This window comes from Capsicum annuum, chromosome 7 (genome assembly GCF_002878395.1).
Source record: "Capsicum annuum cultivar UCD-10X-F1 chromosome 7, UCD10Xv1.1, whole genome shotgun sequence".
In the NCBI taxonomy this organism is placed as follows: domain Eukaryota; kingdom Viridiplantae; phylum Streptophyta; class Magnoliopsida; order Solanales; family Solanaceae; genus Capsicum; species Capsicum annuum.
In genome coordinates, this window is record NC_061117.1 from 182,281,805 (window position 1) to 182,301,784 (window position 19,980).

The following is a 19,980-nucleotide window of genomic DNA, read 5'->3' on the forward strand; positions in this document are numbered from 1 at the left end:
AAATTAGCATAACCACAATTGTTATACGTTGAAACATGCATTATGTATATCTATCGAATGATGACATTGACTATTAAAAAAGCCATGTGAAAGCTTTACTATAAGAAACTTTATTTGATCAAAACAAATACATGGGATTTTGAGGAGCAGATAATGCAACTCAAACTCAAAATGGAAAACATAACTCCAACTTTCTTCAACAGTTCAACTGCAATTCCCCAAATAGAAAAATCAACCTCCAACATTATTGCATGTCCAAAAGAGGAACTATAAATAAAACAACTCAAACATCAAAAAGAAAATAGGCATACACATTCTATACAATTTTTAACTACAATTATATTTAGATACGTATTTTATACGACTCTATATAGTTTCTACATGCATTTTAAAAATGTATCAATCTAGTATAAGAGAGTATCAATTGACTATATGGACATTGCAAGTGTATCAATGTAGTATAAAAGTGTATTAATGAGGTATAAAAGAGTATCAATTGGATATAGGGACTGCATATGCTTGCATAGAATTTCTCTCTTTTTCTAAAAAGTGTATCAATATAGTATAAAAGTGTATCAATGTGGTATGAAAGTATATCAATTGAGTATAAAGATTGCACGTGCCCAATTGGGCCAAATGACTAAAAAAGGGGATTACTTTAGCCGACTGGCTACAGCATGTCCACCTTTTCAATTATGGGTCATTTTGTTTTAAAATGGTCTTGCCATGTCCTTTTCCCATTCATGAATGCAGGTTGTTGTTAAGCAAATTGGGATGTCCACCTGTTTACCATAGCTATAGGGAGCAAAACATGATCGCAGAAGTGTTGGCTAAATATGGTGCAAGGATGGAAGTTCTTGATAACTGTAGAATTTTTGCAACGCTATCCCATTTGTAGCCCAGTTTGTTTGGGCGGATATAGAAGGAACTAGTCACCTTAGAAGGGTGCCTGTACATTCTCCTTTCCTGGGCATAGCCCAGCTGTTTTTGTTATAGAGCGGGACTGAGCTCTTGTCTCTGTATTCATCAACTCTTTCTTTAATGCAAATCCACCCAAAAAAAATAAAAAATGGCACTTTGCACTTTAAAAAGAGCACAAATTTGAGGATCTACGGTTGGTGTCTTTAAAGTTCGTTACCTTCTTATCCCCATTGTCACCCGACTGCAAGACGACCCAAGTGGGTAAAGAAAGCACTTTGGTTTCAACTTAATGTTTTTTCCTAGAGACGTGGTTGGTTGTTCTCGTGAAAGTTGCTCGAGACAGCCTCGTTTCATCCAGACTCCAGCACAGGAATTAAGACAATTTCGTTGATTTTCTGCTTTTTATCAAATTTTCTTTATTAAGAAATACAACATTTTCCTGGACGTTCAGAGAAGCATGATAAATACCTCAACAAAACATTCATTGATAGCAAGAATTGCATAATGTCATACAGCTACACCCCTCGGGTCACAAATTGCCCATGAAGAAAATTCGTATGCACTTGGTGTAAATTACAGTTTTGTTCATCAAAAAGAATTGCCGTTATTGTGTACATCTTAACTAATTATGCTCCCTTCATCCTTGTGGAGGTAATTCTTCATTTTTTAATGGGCCCTGCACTGCTCGGACTCGGTCATCCATCAAGCTACAGTTCTCTCAATCGATTCTCCCAAATATTAAGTCATCTAGCAGTATTACAACTCCGGAGAAGACCGGATACCCGAATTACCGATAAAGGAATTATACAATGAAGCTGAATGTTTCTCAAGCATCACATAATCACCAAAACAAAAATGGGTAAAAGATTGCTGCAAATTATACTCTCCTGGAAAAGATCATATGGACATTCTCGACAATCACTTGCCCATGAGTTTGTAGTAGGCATAGAGACCGGAGCCAACAAATCCCAGAAGCTGCCCAAGGACATTCAACTGAAAGAAATTCATCCACAACGATTAGCATACAACAGAGAACAGAAATCACAAAAACAGATATAATACACTCACCAAATCAAATGGAAGCCCGCCAAATATGAACCATCCTAGCGAGATTGTGAAAAGATCCTGCATATAGGAAGAAAAAACTATAATACAGATAGAAACAAATCAAATACTGACATTTAACTTGTTTGATACTCAAGAATACATAATAAATTAAATGGACGTCTCCCAAGCATAAGACCTTGGTTAAAAAGTGGACTCACAAGCCACTTACCAAAGTCTAACTAACATCCTCTGGGAAAATCCAGAAAGGTGTTCATTTTCAAGAGAATCATATATTTACAAAATGCAGTTGGCGGATTAACAAACTACTTGAGCTAAATACAAAGGAGATAAAGATTGACAGCCAAACCAGTAGAGTGAATAATCCTCCCTTTTCAATTTCATATGAGAAATTATGCATATTTCCTATTAACATTGCCACCCGGCTGCCTCACAATAAAAACACAGGGAGTCGATGAAACATATACAGAATCACTGGGAAAGAGGTAGTGGGCAGTAGAAGATGAGTCTCTGAATCATGTTTATCGGCCCCACAGAGTTTTGGATAAATTTTTCTTCTCTTCTTTAGAGGGAGACAGAGGTTGGTAGACCTCCTCCTTAGTTTGCTACCTAACTTTGACGGGAAGTGCAATCTGGCATTTTCAAGTAAAGGTTCAGTGTGGCTCAGATATTTCAGCATCACAAACCTCAAGTATCCTATCAAATTTCCATCAGCTCCACTAAAGGTGCATTTAGTTGCATGCTCAAATCCATCTAAATAAAAATGAGAACTTTTGACAAAGGACAGTATGTTGTGAGAACTATATCTGCAAGTAATCAGTTACTGTAGCTTAGTGATATGAGGCTATCCTATAAGTTGGCTTCTGAGGAAACATGTGATAAGTTCCAAGTGATTTTGTTTTCTTTTTTCATAACTTTGGGGTATTGGAAATTGGCTGGTGGTAGGTTGAGATTACGGCAGTCCCAAATAGTTTCAACAGCACAACACCTAAAACCATACATTAGAAGTTCATATCTTTTCCTCTAGGTATTTAGTCCGCATATGATGTGTGTGTCTACCATTAAAATTCCAAGGATTCAATTTAAGTGAGAAGTTATAAGACCACAGTACCCTTTGATTCTTGAACAAGAAATGAATGATTAACATGTGTATGAGTAGATTTACATGCAACCACACGTATGAGACGAAACGAGCACTGGATTGGTGGTATATATCCCAAGATGAAGGTATGATGGACAAAATGCAAAATGAAGCAGAGATAAGGAAGCAATTTCACAGAAATATCACAAGGACGAACTAAAATATGGAGGAGGCAGACAAGATGCTCAAGAAAATGCCAAGGAGACATACACTGAAGGAAAAACTGCATAGAGCATATTGGCACATCAGATGTTTGAGAAAATGCCAAAGTAGGAAGAGCATTCTGGGACTTTAAATGTTCAAAAGGATGCCCAGAAGAAAACCAAACAACTATGCACCTGCTGAGAACCAAAAGAAAACAACAGCAGAAGCTACTAGAGGAACTAAACAAGCCTCCACACTGAGAAAGAAGCATGATGATCAACAACAGAAGACACGAGGAGCCAGACACAGATCAAGAGAAAGGAAAGACTGAGAATCAACAGCAGGGACCATAGAATGCAATAATAGTCATGGGGGAGACTGCCAAACCTTGAGAGCAACAAGACAAGCCCCCAGAAAACTCTACAACAAATTCAAAGGTAATAGACTCTATTTACATACAGATCCATCAACATCAACAGAAATTACAACAAATTCAAAGGTAATAGACTCTATTTACATACAGATCCATCAACATCAACAGAAATGGTAAATGCAGAGGGTAAACAAGGAACATCTTTATTTAAGAAAGAACGGAATTATTACCCTATAAACTAAAGCCATCAACTATAAAAAGATACTGACGAAAGAAAGTGGGAAGCAGAGCATGAACACTCAAAAGAAAAAGTGACAACACTTTATAGCAACATTTGAAAATAAACCATTGAGGTTACAATACGAAGATGACTGTGTGGGAATATATGTAGGATTTAACCATAAAAGGCCATTTGTCCCCATGAGGTGCTTCAAAATTAGGGGAGCAGGGGAATTAGAACTGCTTTCTCTGACTAGATAACATAACACAATTTTATCTAGATCACTTCAGGTGACTAGTGGAATATTTGACAAGGACTTCGGGTGACAAGATAGAGATGTAAATATTCCAGTTTATAGTAGGTAATGCCAAAGTATTCTAACCGTAGAACCTGTCTCAATTGTCACTTCGTAAACGGGAGCGCCTATACACTATTGAAAAGAATTTAGTATTGCAAAATTATATCATATGATCAAATTATAAAGGAGCAGCCATGTCCACTCTTAGCTTTGCTCAAGGAGGCTAGGCATGCATCTCCTCTTTTATGCTTTACTTATAATAAGGGAAGGCATATGCTCACAATCACTTGCAATCTTGCAAGCTATAGTCTATTCAACTCCAATTGCAACTAAGAAATGCATTTGACTACCTGAATTGTGGACTTGGGTTCCTCCACAAACATCATTTGCCATTTAACATGATACTTTGTACTTTCTTAAATTGGAGTTTTGACCTAGTGAGATGAATCAGAAAAATTAATAGGATAATCAGATTCAGAACAAACCTTCAAGTTACCACATATCGTCTGTGTGACGGCTGAATTCAGGGTTGTGTTGAGAAATATAGAGTAGTTCAAGAAAAATGCCAATATGCAAGACATAAGCATTACAACCTGCTCATTTTGCAAAGTACCAAGAGTCAAAAAACACAGCAATATACCATCCCATTCAGAAAATTATAAGTATCATTAAATGTCCAGTGGAAGGGACCATGTGACAGAATGCTGCTAGTATGACCATAGTAGGACATATTTAAATTGAAACCAACATAACAGTTTGCAGCAGGATTCACTCTTTTCACTTTTCCTTTTTACCCAGGGGCAGCAAAATACTGTCTCAGGAGGTAGAGGGAGATGGGGGATGGGAAAGAACACCTTATGAGTTTGAGCTCCTCCAGAGAATGTGACAGAGAAAATTTGACTATCACATTATATAGTGCAGGAAGAGATAACAAGAAAGTAAGGTACCGCAAACCAAGATAATCATGAAACATACCAGGAAACCTGGTGAAAATAAGTAAGGGAAATCCATTGTCAGTGCCAGATCACCTCGAATAAGTGACCAAACAAGTAAGAAAGGTCCACAGACAATTCCTATTGGAGGTAAAAAGAACCAAGAGAAACAATAATCAGGTAATAAGAACTATAACGAATGACAAGAATGAGCAAACGAGAACAAGAGAAATACCATTGCACCACATTAGGCCAAAGCTATTGAGGCCACTTGATTTTCCTGGGTAGATGGAAGTATTAGAAAGGACCAAAAAAGATATCAATCTGAAAAGACTTCATGACAAGGAAAAGACACTACCAATACGTGCTATGGTGGCAAGGTATATCGCAGTTGTGATGTTGGATAAGAAGACAACAGCATAGCCATAAAAGTCAAATGACAAGTCCCGAGCTCCAGCAACAAAAGCACCGAACACGATTATCACCACACTGGCAATGTTAGGCAACATTTTGTTAAAAGAAGGAGCAAGATATATGCTCTCAATATTACTTAATATATGTGCTTGAATGATATGTAGTTAGCAGAGCCCTTTAAAGAAGAAGAAAGAATAGAAAAACTTATGAAGGTAAACAATGTATTATCTTCTTATTGGTCGATTTAGATGTGTAAAAGGAGAATCTAAGGGTGTGTTTGGGATGACGGAAAATATTTTCCATGTAAAATGTTTTCCAAGAAAATATTTTCTCTGAAAACAAATTGGTTTCTTATTTATTTTCAAGTGTTAGATAAGCAAGGAAAAAAAAGTTATCACGAAAACATTTTTATGTAATCTGCAGAAAACTATAGAGGTGGGAGGAGGTGGGGTATGGGGCCTCGGGGTGAGGGGGTGGGATGGCTAAGGGGTAGGGATTGGGTGGATGGGAGGATAGCATAAACATAGAATGTTACTTGTAGAAATTGTTTTCCCTACTTCTATTAAGGAAGTCATTTTCCTACGAGTTTGTTTTCCAAGAGAAAATGTTTTCCAAAAATTTTGTCCAACCAAACATGAGAAAATAACAAAAAAATTCCGAAAAATGTTTTCCTCCATACCAAACACACCCTAAGGGTCTTCTCTGGTCAGAAGGATTAGGAAAATGATCTTGATATAAAATTCTTTCCTAATCCTGGTATAATACTGTCCATTGTGTTATGAATTAGCATAATTTTACGAGATTTTTTTTTTCCTCTTTCTAGCATTTTTCTTTTTCCTTTTTCTGGCGTAATTATAGGTATAGAATATTTTTTGCTATTGTAAGTGATTATTCGGGCGAAGGTGGGAATGACTTCGGTGGAGGACAAGATGCAGAAAGTGAGGTTGAGATGGTTTGGGTATGTGAGGAGGAGGGGCACAGATGCCCCAGTTTGGAGGTGAGAGGTTAGCTTTGGATGCCCCAGATGAGGCTCCTTTCCATTCATCTCCTTTCCATTTCACCAGGTTCCTATTTAAATTTATGACACTTGTCCTATTTAAATTTGATATTTAAATAGGAACTCGGGTAAATGGAGAGGATGAGAAATGGAGATGAGCTTGATCCATAACTTCTCATGGGATGCAACCACATACTGATATTAAAAAAAAGCCCATTCTTCTTTCTCAAATTTTACAATTATTTTACACCGCATTTTGTTGGCACTTTGTTTCTGATATAAGCAATACCGATAAATTTAATACTTGTAAAATTGGATAACTTATACCGATATTAGCTTTATGGGGATAAAACACCTAAAAGAAAAATAATTTTGATTTCGTCTTCAAGTTTTTATTTACTTAAAAAATAACGGTAAAATTGTAACATTTTACATCATACACCATATGTCCCAATTTTAATGCAATGAACCAAACATCTGCCAAAAGAAGCATACACACTGCATAACTTTGTGATTATAAATCCCTGTATCAGAATCGTTTGATTATAATCCCTGCATAACTTCATACATGAACCAAAAATGCCATTTTGGTGTTTAAATTATAACCCCCTTAATAGCCTCTTAATACTAATTTCTAGAAATATAACAGAACAGAGACAAAAGGAAACAAACTTTCTATTCTTTCTTGTAGCTTTCAGAAACACGAATGAAGCAACAGAATACAGCCATGTATTTGGTTCCCATTAGGCTATTAGGTTAAGCAATCAGTTTTCAACTTTATGCATTTTGTCACATCTCATTTTCCCAGAGTAATAAGCCTTGTTTCAACTTTAAGCATTTCAAGTCCAATAAAACTTGCATTTTCCCAGAGTTATTAGTCTTGTTTCCAGAAACAATATAAAGGAACAAGTGAAGCATTAAACCGGTTCCTCTAGTCACTGTATTTTCATATTAAATTTTTCTTCTTTATAGGAATTGTTTAGTTCATGTGAAAGTAAACCATTGGTGAACCAGAAGACTAAATAAGAAAATATGGGAAGCAACTTTAATTCATAAAGCATAAAAGGCCAAATATACCCTTGCCTATCAGAAATAGTTTAAATATCCCGGTCATTATACTGAAGGTCTAAATATACCCCTTTTGTTATACTTTTGGTCCAAATATACGCCTCCCAGTGTACTTTAGCATAATTTTGCCATTCATTTTGACTGACACATGGCAAGCTTAGAATCAAATGACTCACTCCAAATTTTAACGATCCCTTTACAAAATCCACCTATTTAATCCATTTATGAGCCATTCCCTTCCCTTTGAGCTCTTTTCTTGCATCTTCTTCTTCTCTTCAATCAGAGTAGTTATTCTGAACATTTGTTTGAAATGCTCTATCTTTTTTTCCAAGCAATGACCTTTTCTACTCTTCGTTTTTATAATTGATTAATTATTCTTCTCGGAATGGACAATGAGGTATCATTTTTTTGGTCTAAAATAAGTACTTAATAACGAACACATTTACCCATTTAATAGGAAATGTTACTTGTTTAAGATTCTTTTTTCATTGTAAAATTTTTCAGTTGGTAAGATAATGCTTTTCTGGTTCAGTGTTGTTTACAAAGTGAGTTGTTTTATTTTTCCCTCCAAGCCACTGACATTTTTCATTTAGTGGGATAGCAATGTTTAACTTGGCCAACGTATTTAAGAGATATTTATAAATTGCAATTAGTAAACCAAACAAATATAGAAGTACATATGTCTTTTTCTTAGAGAAAACTGAAAAACTAAAAGCCAACGGATTATAACATGTGATGATTTGAAGGCAAAAGAAATTTATAATAGAAAATATGAAAAGAAAAGAATTCAAAGCTAGCGGAGGGAATGGATCAGGGATGTGTTAAATGAGTGTGTTTTTGAAATAGGGGGTGAGTCATTTCATTCAAACCTCGTCACGTATTCCTCCATCAAAATTAAGGGCAAATTTGTGTCAAGGTATAATGGAAGGGGTATATTTGGACCAAAAATATAACAGAAAACACATATTTGGACAAAAATTATAATAAGAGATGTATTTAAACTATTTCTGATAGTACAGAGGTATATTTGGCCCTTCTCCGCTCATAAAATTTAGAATACGAGAGAGGACAGGATTAATTAATAGAAAGCGAAAGATTAATCCAAATATCCTCTACTGAACAAACTTTGAGAATTTAAAGTTTCAAACATTATTTCTAATACGGAAAAGGGCCTAAAATGCCCTATGGTGCAAAAACGCCCTCCGTCTACCGATTGGGCCTAAAATGCCTTTTCCGTCTACCTATTGAGCTTAAAATGTCCTTCTCAACTACCTATTGGGCCTAAAATGCCCTTCTCGTCTACCTATTGGGCCTATTTTGCCCTTTTATTTAGGCAAATTACATGGAAATACCATCCTTAAAACTTAATTACAGAAATAGTAAGACTTTTCCAATATTACAAAAATAAAAGTTTTTTTTTATATATATAGCCATTTAAAAAATCAGAAAAGATAATTATAATTCCTAATTCTATGCTATAACTAATTATCAATTCACCTTAATTTAAGAGATATATTTTCAATCTTCAAATTAAAAGTGAAAAAGATAATCCCTGCTTTCAAATCTCTCTCTCTTATATTCAAAATTCAAATATTTTTAAATAAATTAAGTATTCCATTATTTGCTCGTGTATGTTTCATTTTGTTTTCATGTATGTTAATCATCTAGTATCATTTCATTATCGTATATTTTTAATTCTAATGTAATGGGTTAACCATAATTTTTTATGAATAAATATTTTATGGAATAAAAAATTATTATGTTGGAAGTACAAATATACCATGTATTTTTATTGTATAAATATAATTTATGTCAAAGTCAGATTATTATTATATTTTTGATATAATTTATAAGATAAATATTCGTGATATATCTAATTATGTTGGAAGTACTTATCTTGTTAAAAAATTATTTATTAAATATAAATATATATTTCCAATATTACATGGTATAAACTTTTTATATCTAAAATATACCATGTATGTTTATGATATAAATAGAATTTACATGGTATAAATATGCCATATATTTTTATGATATAAATACAATTTGTATAATATATAAATGTATCATGAATTTTTATGGTATAAATATACCATATATTAGGCATCGTGAAAGCAGACAATAAAAATGAAAATATAAAATTTTGATATTAGTATAAAAAAAATGAATGAACAGTGACTTCCATAAAAATAGGCAATAAATAAGAAATATAAAAATTTAATTTATAATCATTTTTCTATATATTAAAATCTGTTATAAAAGTAAATATTTTATATACTATATCTAACAACCAACTAATACGGCTATGTATATGTAATATTTTTTTAAAAATGGCTATTTATGTTGTTTTTCTTTTTATTTATCAGATCAATTTAAAATAACAAAAAATTGATATTATGCACTATTTACTTGGTTAAATATTAATAAAAATGATAGGGATTTCATGTAGTCTAATAAAGATAAGTTGTGATATTATATAATTTTTTCTTAGATAAAAGGCAAAATAGCCCCAATAGGCAGACGAAGGGCATTTTTGCATCATTTCACATAGTTGAAGGGCATTTTAGGCCATTTTCCATTTCTAATATTCTGATTCCCGGTAAAGAACTTCTCTTCGTTGCTTATCTCAAGATCGCATAGTTTGTAGACGTAGCTCCCGCCACAGAACTAAGAGAAAAAGGATATTTACCTTCCAATAATAGGACGACTGTACCTCTGACCTGCAAGAATGGATTCCACAATCATTGTAAACACAACGGTTGTCCTCCTAAGGGTTGTGTACATGGGTACATTTACTCCCCGAACAGACTCCATCGTGACTAGCTTTCAAGGAGAACCAGAGATCACATAAAATCTTTTGGTGAGATGCGAACTCCTGATCTTTGAGGAAATAATAGCATAAAAGTACAATACTAAATGAAGCAATTACCATGTAGAGAAGATAGGTCACAGCAACAGGTAAACTATCAATTACTGTCTTCAGTGGCACAAACGTTTTAAAATTGTCAGGCGTAGCCAGAGATTCACTCAAATGAAAAGAAATGAGCTTCAGCCGTCTTAAGAGATAAAGAAAACAACATGAACATATTATCTGCAGATGACAAGAGGTTAAATATATCAAATCAGTGATGCCAACTGATACAAAGAATTACTTTTGAAAAGCATGAAGAAAAACAACTCCTGTTAATTACAAGTTTCTTAACTCATTTGAAAATATAAAGACGCTATATGGAGATTTTAATAATGTAAAATATTTGGTAACTATGTAAAACTAAAGAAATGTACCAGATCTTTTGCATGATGAATTGAAAATCTATTTAAAGGTCAGAAACAGCCTCTCTACCCTCACACGGTAGGGGTAAGGTCTGCATACACACCACCCTCCCTATACCCCATTTGTGGGATTACATTGGGTATGTTATTGTTGTGGTCGTCGCTGTTGTTTGTTGTTGTTGAAGACAAATTGCTTATAGACCAAATGTCTGTAACCAGCCCAGGAAAATGAACAAATAGTGTGTGGTCCAATGCGGAGATCACAAGGCATCCCTGCTAAAAACAGTGTCTCTAGGTACCTGGCAGAATGTGATGACATTTGCAGATGGGAAGTTGTATGAAGAAAGAGCTGCCTTATTGAACAATACCAAGAGAACTGCAAGTAAATTTAAGGTAATTTTGTAAGCATCAAGCAGTGCAATAAAACGACTACAGCAAGCTTCTCAAAAAGAACATGATTGAAACATCCTTGAAGGCAAACGGGAAACCACAAGGAAATATAAATTATGGAGAACCAAGACGTACCTTCATAAACAATAGGAATAAATCAACTTAAGCAATATAATGCTTAGAAAGGTAAAAAGGAAGTTCCAATATTCCTCCAAAATGATCTGACAGAATTGATTTCAAGATTGACAACTATACTTCGGCACTTGACTCAAATTTGAGATTCTTCTATGTTAGGTGATGCTTAATGGAACCGTGCATCACTCCTAGTCATCAATGGCTATGCCCTAAGTTCTTGTCATTGAGGTCATATTATTAAGTGTCTGGTTTCTCAACTAAACATCCTGATATATACACCAATTAACGATTTTTTAGAATTCAGTGGAGTCCGCTGACCCAAATGAACATGATTAACCAATGACAGTGCAAAATTTGGACAAAGACTACCATCCAGAAATAATTGTTACCTTCTCGGAAAAAAAAAACATCCAGAATTGGACATTAAGAATAAAGCAACAACAGACAATTGGATCTTATTGAGTCTTTATCTTCAGCATTCTAATGTTTCCATTCAGGAATCGAAGTCAAAAACTGAAACTTTTTGGCTTTACTTTTTCAACTGTGTGATAAAGAACAAAGACTTTAGTTTGTTTGCAGTAAGTTCTAGAATATCATCAATAAGATGGCATTTACACATGGATTTACCAACAAAGAAAAGGGAAAGTTTTAGACCTGCTGTTACTAAGGTCGAAAAATGGTGAAAATAAGGCCTAAATATTACTGTTTTATATAATATTTATGTGCCTGTATTTCTAGTAGTTAACTGCAGTTTTATGCAGTTATTTTAAGTTACGTTGTTTAGGAAGAAGGGAAGACAATCATTTTTATGTAGGATTTTCACTGGCAGATTTGGAGGTTAAGATTCCTTGAAATACCTTGGATGCTAGAATTTCATTCTCTATTTGTAAAACTTATTCTACTTGTTGGTGACAATAAAGAATAGTTATTTCTGTTTTGTGTTGTTTACTGATTAATGCAAAGAAAGTTGCTGGATTTCCAACAAAAACAAAAATATGTTAATCTCCCAATACACTAGAGTAGCATATATATGGACAATAGTCATATCCACAAAGACACAAATATGGTCTATTCGTCTAAATCAGATAGTATAATATGTGGCAAAGATACAACACCTAGTAATTCTATACATTTACTACTGAGTAGTTGCTTATACTGTCTAGAAAGACAACTCCAATGGACATAAATGCTATGATTCCTAATAACACAAGTGTCCATCTTAAGTTAAATTTAAGAGTAAGTTGGACCTTCCTTATCCACTTACTTTTATCCCTTGGAATTCATCCATTTATAACACCAAACAATCTGGACTTGGGAAAAAGCACAGCAAAAGAAAAGTGGAGTCTTCAAACATGTCTATCATTTGACAAAATATGACATTTTAAGGATGCTTGAATAGACACGATTTAATCAACATTTATAAAGTACCCAAGATAATCAACACATTTGTTGGTAAAAATGCTAAATAATTAAAAAGAACAAACAAAGGGTCTAAATCCTAGCAGTATCAAGATTAAATGAACATATTAATGAACACTTGGTGCAGTATAAAGATAGTGACATTTTAGATGGTATAAACGAATTCTGTAAAAATCTTTTTCCTATCCAATCCCTGAACATCCCCCACTACATAATGATGGATAAATTCATCTGAAAGAACATGTGATCATGCCATCAATAGCTGAGAAAGTCAAGCATGAGATTTTGATATATAAGAGGAAAGGAAATATACTCCTTTGTTTTAGATGTATCATACTTTCCTTTTTAGTATGTCTTTAAAAGAACGTCACTTTCTATATTAGTAACTCTTTAATTCCAATATCTCACCTGGTATATTTAAAACCACAAGATTCAAAGAAAACTATGATAAATTATAAACAGCTTTAATTTAAGACGATAAAGATCCGAAAACCTTTGTTATTTTCTTAAACTACGTGTCTAGTCAAACTAAGACATAAAATTAAATGGAAGAAGTACTTGAAAAGAATATAAATGAATGTCAGTATTTTCTAATGAGTTGGCCAATACCTAAGGCATTTGATGTGTAAGGCATATAAGCTTGATATTTCAAAGATTTTGTGCTACTAATACTATTTAATAACAGTGAAAATTTAAACATGGTACATGGATGAACGGTTTGCTCTTGAAGATTGAAGCATTGCACCCAAGCCTTCAGAAGTGAAAATGGATTCCACACCATCAGAATCTTCATCAACTAATAAGCATAACTGCTAATTCTACAATAAATTTGTTATGTGGACAACCTTCCATTTTCTTATGATTGATTTATTGTTTTACGTCTTCTTAAAAATTTGAAAGAAGAGATAGCAAAAAGAATAACGATACAAAGTAAAGATAAAACAAAAGAAGTTTTTGTCAAAGGACAGCAGAATAGTTGAACTTTCCATTTTTTAACCAAAAATTGATTTATGGGGCTACAACCAACTAGCAAAGTTGACATCTTTAGCTTCTACATGAGTCAACAAATTATTAGATTCAACCTAACCAAATCTAAGTTCCACCAATATTAATTAGTTCAACAAATTTTAATCCCATTCAGCTAGCTGACCAGACAGTGGAATACAACTAAGCAATAATGACCCAGTCAGTGAGAGAACTTCCCATCAGTAACACCAAACATGAATCAGAGCACAACTCTTAATACAATTTGGAATAATACTTTATTCCATGATGAATTACTCAACTTGCCATCCACAAAATAAACTTTTGATTTGAATAGAACGGATAGAAGCAATACCCGTGCTGGCTCTAAATGATCGCAATACTAGTTTCTTCGAAGTGATGGAGAAGGGCAAAATTCAACCGTTTAACTAACACACTTGGTTCCACGACGAATCACTCAACTCGCTATCAATAAATAACCTCTCAATTTGAATCAAACAGATAATTCAACTGTATTTCTAGCTCTAAAAATTGCAATTTCAAAAAGTTTCAAAGTATTGGAAGAAAATTGAAAAATGAAAACAATTACAGAAGGACGCACATTCCTCAAGCATACTTTGAAAAACGCAATTTGGCTAAGTCAACGGGAAGAGATTGGAAAATAAATAAGGAGAAAAATTAGGAAGGAAGAAAGAGGAAGTATGTATACCAGCACAGGACATGTAAGAGATAGCAGCATAAGCACCGCGTTTGGTCATGGCCGATCCTTTGAAGAGCTTCTCCTCCGTCCGCGGCGGTGGTGAATCGATATCCGTCGTCATGGGTAATAACGGACTGTTTTTCGTTGAACTTGAAGCCATGATTTTTCAGTATCACCAAATTCAGATCTCTCTCCTCTTGTTGAAGAACTTATACTGATTTTAAACAGTCTTTTTAGTAGACCCTTGTATGTTGTTTGTATTCTGAACTCACCTCTGTCAACTCAACTGAACCCTTAAATCCATAGAACACACTATTTTAAATCCTTCGTGACTATTCATTGGTGCTATCTATATCTATATTATATATATCTCTCTCTGTTATCTTTAAAGTGTGAAGGGTTTATAAATATTTTATCTATCATTAAAAAAATTTTCTCTAGGTAAAATTATTTTTTTGCATATCTTATTTAAATTATAAATTTAATAAAATAAATATAAGGAAAAAAATAAATATATAAATTTTAAAATATATTGAAAGAAATGATAAAAAAAATGTCTCCTAATATAAAAAGAACTCCTAACCTTATGTACCTTTTGACTAGCAATAAAATCCCAATCATTCATGTAAAATATGTTTGCACATAGTCCAACTTGTCCTGGAACTCAACGTAACCATAGCAGAGGCTATATCCAGTCTTGTCATCTTTAAAAACTTGAACAGTTATCACCGTTTCAAACAACGAGAAGATTGTATACAGGTCTGCGGTTTCAACTGTCGGATTCAAATTATAAACTCAAAGCAGATTGTAGAAGTCTTTCAACTCAGGTATATAAGGAAGCTCCTCCTCTAAAGTTTCTTCATCTTCTTCATCTCCATCATGTTGAGTATGTTTCACATCTGAATGAATCTCAACATGAGAAACAACTGTCTGCTTACCATCGTCTTTCACATCTGCATGAATCTCAACATGAATCTGTTTACTATCATCGTGTTTCACATGATCTGCATGAATCTCAACAAGAGCTTGTTTACTATCATCGTGTTTCACATCTGAATGAATCTCATCATGAAAAACAACAGTCTGCTTACCATCGTCTTTCACATCTGTACTTATCATAATTGACAAATTGTAATGTAATTTGCGAACAAGGGGTCTTGTGAGAGACAAAATTGGGCGAAGTCTTCATGGATTCGTGATCTGCTGAGCTTATGTCAACAACTCAATATTTTCTCACAACTTAGTTTTATCATCGTTCAAAAAATTGAGTTTATAAATTTTTAGTATTGTGCTTATTTGTTTATTTTCAATGAGTTATAATTTATTTTAGTTAGTGAAGTTTATTTGGTTTACTTATGCTTGTGTTTTCTAAATATTCACCTCTTTTTAATCTGTTTTAAGTTATTTTAGCTCAATATTTTGTAGGAATAACGTTAATGGATGCAGCAGAAGTGTTGCCAGAGCATTCTCTGATTCTTACCCTGTTACTTATCAAGTATATGTTTATAATTTGTTATATATCTATGTATATATATAGAGAAAGAATTATTTCTCGTGTTTGTTTTATATAGAAAGCACTCGAATTGTTTTTCGTTTTTTTTTCTTCAGGAAAGATTTATATTTTCTTTTTAAGTTTATATTCTTTAATGTATGAAATCTTGACTATGTTTATGAATGCAGAAAATCTATATTATATCGGAGTTGATGTGATTTAGTACTGTGATTTCAGATGATCATTCTCTATTTTAATGGTGAGAAGGCCAAAAGAACTAGGTGGGAATATATATTGATATACTAAGAGACCTTTGCATTACAAAGAATGTGTGCAACAAAGGTACAACTATTATATATGGTATCATGTAGTAATTTTTTCAAGAGAATCACTCAATGATGATTGACTAAGTATTAAATTATCCAATATACCTTTTTTTAAGGCTTTGTATTTTCTAATTGAGTACGCAAAAATATTACATTCATGTTGTATCTTTTGTTAGCTTAGTCAAGATCAATATAGCATAAAATTTTACCTAATGTCTCTTTTAAGGTCATTAAAGTGGTTGATTTTGGTGTTGTCAGGGTGAAGGTAAAAATCAATGTTGTGACAACATAGATCGAAACTTATAGATGGATGGATCCTGAAGTATGTCTATACTTAAAAATTAATCTTAAATGCTTAAATTGAGAAGAAAACATAGTTTATTATGGAGGATAAGTTTTGTTATATTTTTACAATTTATGTAGTACCTTACAGTTGATTGATGAATTCAAATTCTAATATGTTGACTATAGTGATGGCTTTAGGGCTCTAGGGTGACTATAGCATCTATGATTAAAGAGATAAATTTGTTTATGATTTAAGCTAAGTTTTCTAAAATTTTAGCATGTTCTTGATATTTATAATCTTGATAGTATCTATGATTAAAGAAATAAATTTGTTTGAGATTTGAGGTAAGTTATCTATACTTTTAGTATGTACTTGAAGTTTACAATAAATAAATCATTATGTATTTTTGAGAAAGTTGCTAATTGCGAAGTTTTTTATGGAATCTTGATATTCCCTCCGTTTTAAAAAAAAATGATCTACTTTGACTTGGTACAAAGTTTAAAAAAATAAAGAAGACTTTTGAATCTTGTGGTTTTAAATTAAAGTAGTGTCAAATGTACAAAAATGTGTAATCTTGTGGTCATAAACATGTCAGATGGAAAGTTGAAATTAAAGTATTGCCAAAAAAGGAAAGAGGTCATTCTTTTTTAAACGGACTAAAAAGAAAAGCAGGTCATTCTTTTTGAAACGGATGGAGTATATCTTATGATTAAAGATACAAATTTGTTTGTGATTTGAGGTAAGTTTTCTAAACTTTTAATAAGTTAAATTTGCTTGTAATTTGAGGTAAGTTTTTAAAAATCTTTGTATGTTCTTGAAATGTACAATAACTAATTATTATCAACTTCATAGACAATTTCTGTTGATGTCTTTCAAATGGATTTGTACTTGTACTTTATAATGTAAATCGATTAAGTTTGATAATATTAATTTTGTATTGCATTACAATTTTTAACACAAAGTTATAAATCATATTTAGGGATGTGAACATATTGACTGTAGAATTGACAAGGAATTTCTACAACTTTACAGAAACATTAGCTTTAGAAAGCAGAAAAACAAAACAATGGTTGAGGATAACTTTATGACATTATCTTTTAGATAGATTGTTTTTGTTTCTTTCTACGTTTAATTGAAACTCGATTTTGATTATATTTTTTTCCTAAAAGTTTGGACTTCTAACTAATGAACATATTTCTTTATTCACGTGAAAAAAGTGTATGATGGTCACGAAGAAGTTGTTGGAGCAAAAGGGAGCTTGGAGACTAAAGTTGCAGAAAGGATAACAAGGAGTTGAACATTTTTTGTTTTAATGTTAAGGTCTGTGTCCAAAGTATTTGATGAAGGTTTTAATCTTAATTATTCAGATTTTAATTATTATATTTCTTTAATCTTTGGATAGAGATTTTCTAGAGGAGCAAAAGTTTTTGAACTATACTTTTTGTAGATCTAGATCTTTTCTTTTTAAAAATTTGTTAAGGTGTGTCAACAGAGTATTTGATGAAGGTCTTAATCTTAATCATTCATATTTTAATTGTTATATTTATTTATTTTTTGAATAGAGATTTTTTGAACAAAAGGCATGTAACCAAAGTATTTGATGAAGGTTTTCTTAATCATTCATATTTTAATTATTATATTTATTTATTTATTATATAGCTATTTTCTAGAGGAAAAAAAGTTTTTTAGATTAGATTTTTGTAAATGTGAATCTTCTGTTTTTTAAAATTTGTTAAGTTTGCAAGATAGAGTATTTGATGAAGGTATTAATCTTAATAATTTATATTTTAGTTATTATATTTGTTTGTTTTTTTAGATAGAGATATTGAAAATAATATGAGTATCTTTTTTTTATTTTATTTTGATGAAATATATAACACACATATTTAGTCATTTTCCACATTAGCCAGGGACATATACTATATAATTAACTAAATAATATATATTCATTGTCCTTGCAAATTCAAAAAATATTCAATTTACTTGGAATACAAATTTTGTGTCAATGTATTAATATTATCTCTTCATTTAAATGAATATTATATTTATTTAAGCGTTAATTTATATTACACACAATTCATTCTTATAATTATATATTTATGTATTTTTTTTGTAAGAATAAAAATTCACGTGCAACGCACGTATCCTAAACTAGTTATATTAAAAGTGTGAAGCCTTACAAATATCGTTTGAACTTTTTATCCTTCATTAAAAATATTTACTTTAGACAAAATCGTCTTTTCACCTTTTTCTATTATTTTTTTTATATTAAATATTGATTATAACACATATTTCTAACTAAATTATACTTGGTCTAAAAAAAGTGCAACTGTCGTAGTTCTTTAGGTTATACAGTCTTATTTTGATAACAAAGTTATAATTATACTCAAACACTACTAATATATTACATTACAACAATAATAATGTTATATTTTTTAAAAAAATAAATCGTAGCTTTATTTTGGCAAAACAACTATTTCAGAGTTCTTTCTTTGTCCAAATACAAATTATTATGAATTCTGCTTTTGTCAATTTTCAAACTCTTCCATAAAAAGAGCTCCAATTTCGAGGTCTTCTTCACTAGCTTTGTGTTTTAACCCACACATTGGTGCTTTCTTTTTCAATTCGATTCAATTTATTAGTTACCCAGATGGAATAACTCAAAAGCACAAAATATCACATGCTCACATCATTGAGTATCGAGAACCCATGTATCCGCTAATACACTCTATTCTTCACATTATTTTCTATCTTCAACAGGTACACTTTGAATTTATTGTCCATTTAAAATTTTGATCGATTCAAAATCTGTGTGTGCATCAAATAGTTTGTCATGATGAATTAATAATATTTTTTATTATGTAAATGCGCTTTCTGCTTTCAAAGTTTCAATTTTCAAGATGATATTTTGGTTCAAATTATCTATTTTTGATCAACAAAGTGCAATAATATAGTTCAGATTCTACTAACAATAATTTTTTGGTCTATAATAACTTTCTATATTTGTTCCTATGTAGCATCAGGAAATCCTAGCTCTTTTCTTTTATTTATGAAATAAGGCCGCTCAAAGAACACATAGAACATTCGTCTTGGATGCAGTTTCTTCTAAAATGGGGGAGGCCAAGGCGCCTTATCATCTCATTTCATTCTTGCTCATTCCCTATAGGGATCAAAGTGTGTGCTACAAATTCTCTATAGGAAGTTAGAACCCCCAAGTAGCCTGCTTTTATGTAGAAATAAAGTCTGATCTAACCCTTTACTCATCAATAACTTTATAATAACATGTCAAATCACTCACGATTTTGAAAATGCTATATTAAATTTGTCATTAAAGGTAGAACAATCTTAAAACAAATACAATTTTCTTAGTAGCTATGCAACACTCCAAACTACTATACG

General features: G+C 32.2%; 1 protein-coding gene across 1 annotated transcript; it reads right to left on the bottom strand.

Annotated features, from left to right (window-relative positions):
* Window positions 1-1,384: 1,384 nt before the first annotated feature.
* LOC107878152 (UDP-N-acetylglucosamine transporter UGNT1) lies at window positions 1,385-14,850 on the bottom strand. The gene is made up of 10 exons (XM_016725061.2): window positions 14,487-14,850; window positions 11,149-11,225; window positions 10,506-10,667; window positions 10,266-10,399; window positions 5,453-5,583; window positions 5,330-5,374; window positions 5,138-5,235; window positions 4,648-4,755; window positions 1,990-2,046; window positions 1,385-1,914 (listed from the first exon to the last, which is right to left on the bottom strand). The coding sequence occupies exons 1-10, from the start codon at window positions 14,635-14,637 to the stop codon at window positions 1,840-1,842; spliced, it is 1,038 nt and encodes a 345-aa protein (XP_016580547.1). The 5' UTR covers window positions 14,638-14,850; the 3' UTR covers window positions 1,385-1,839.
* Between the last annotated feature and the right edge of the window lie 5,130 nt (window positions 14,851-19,980).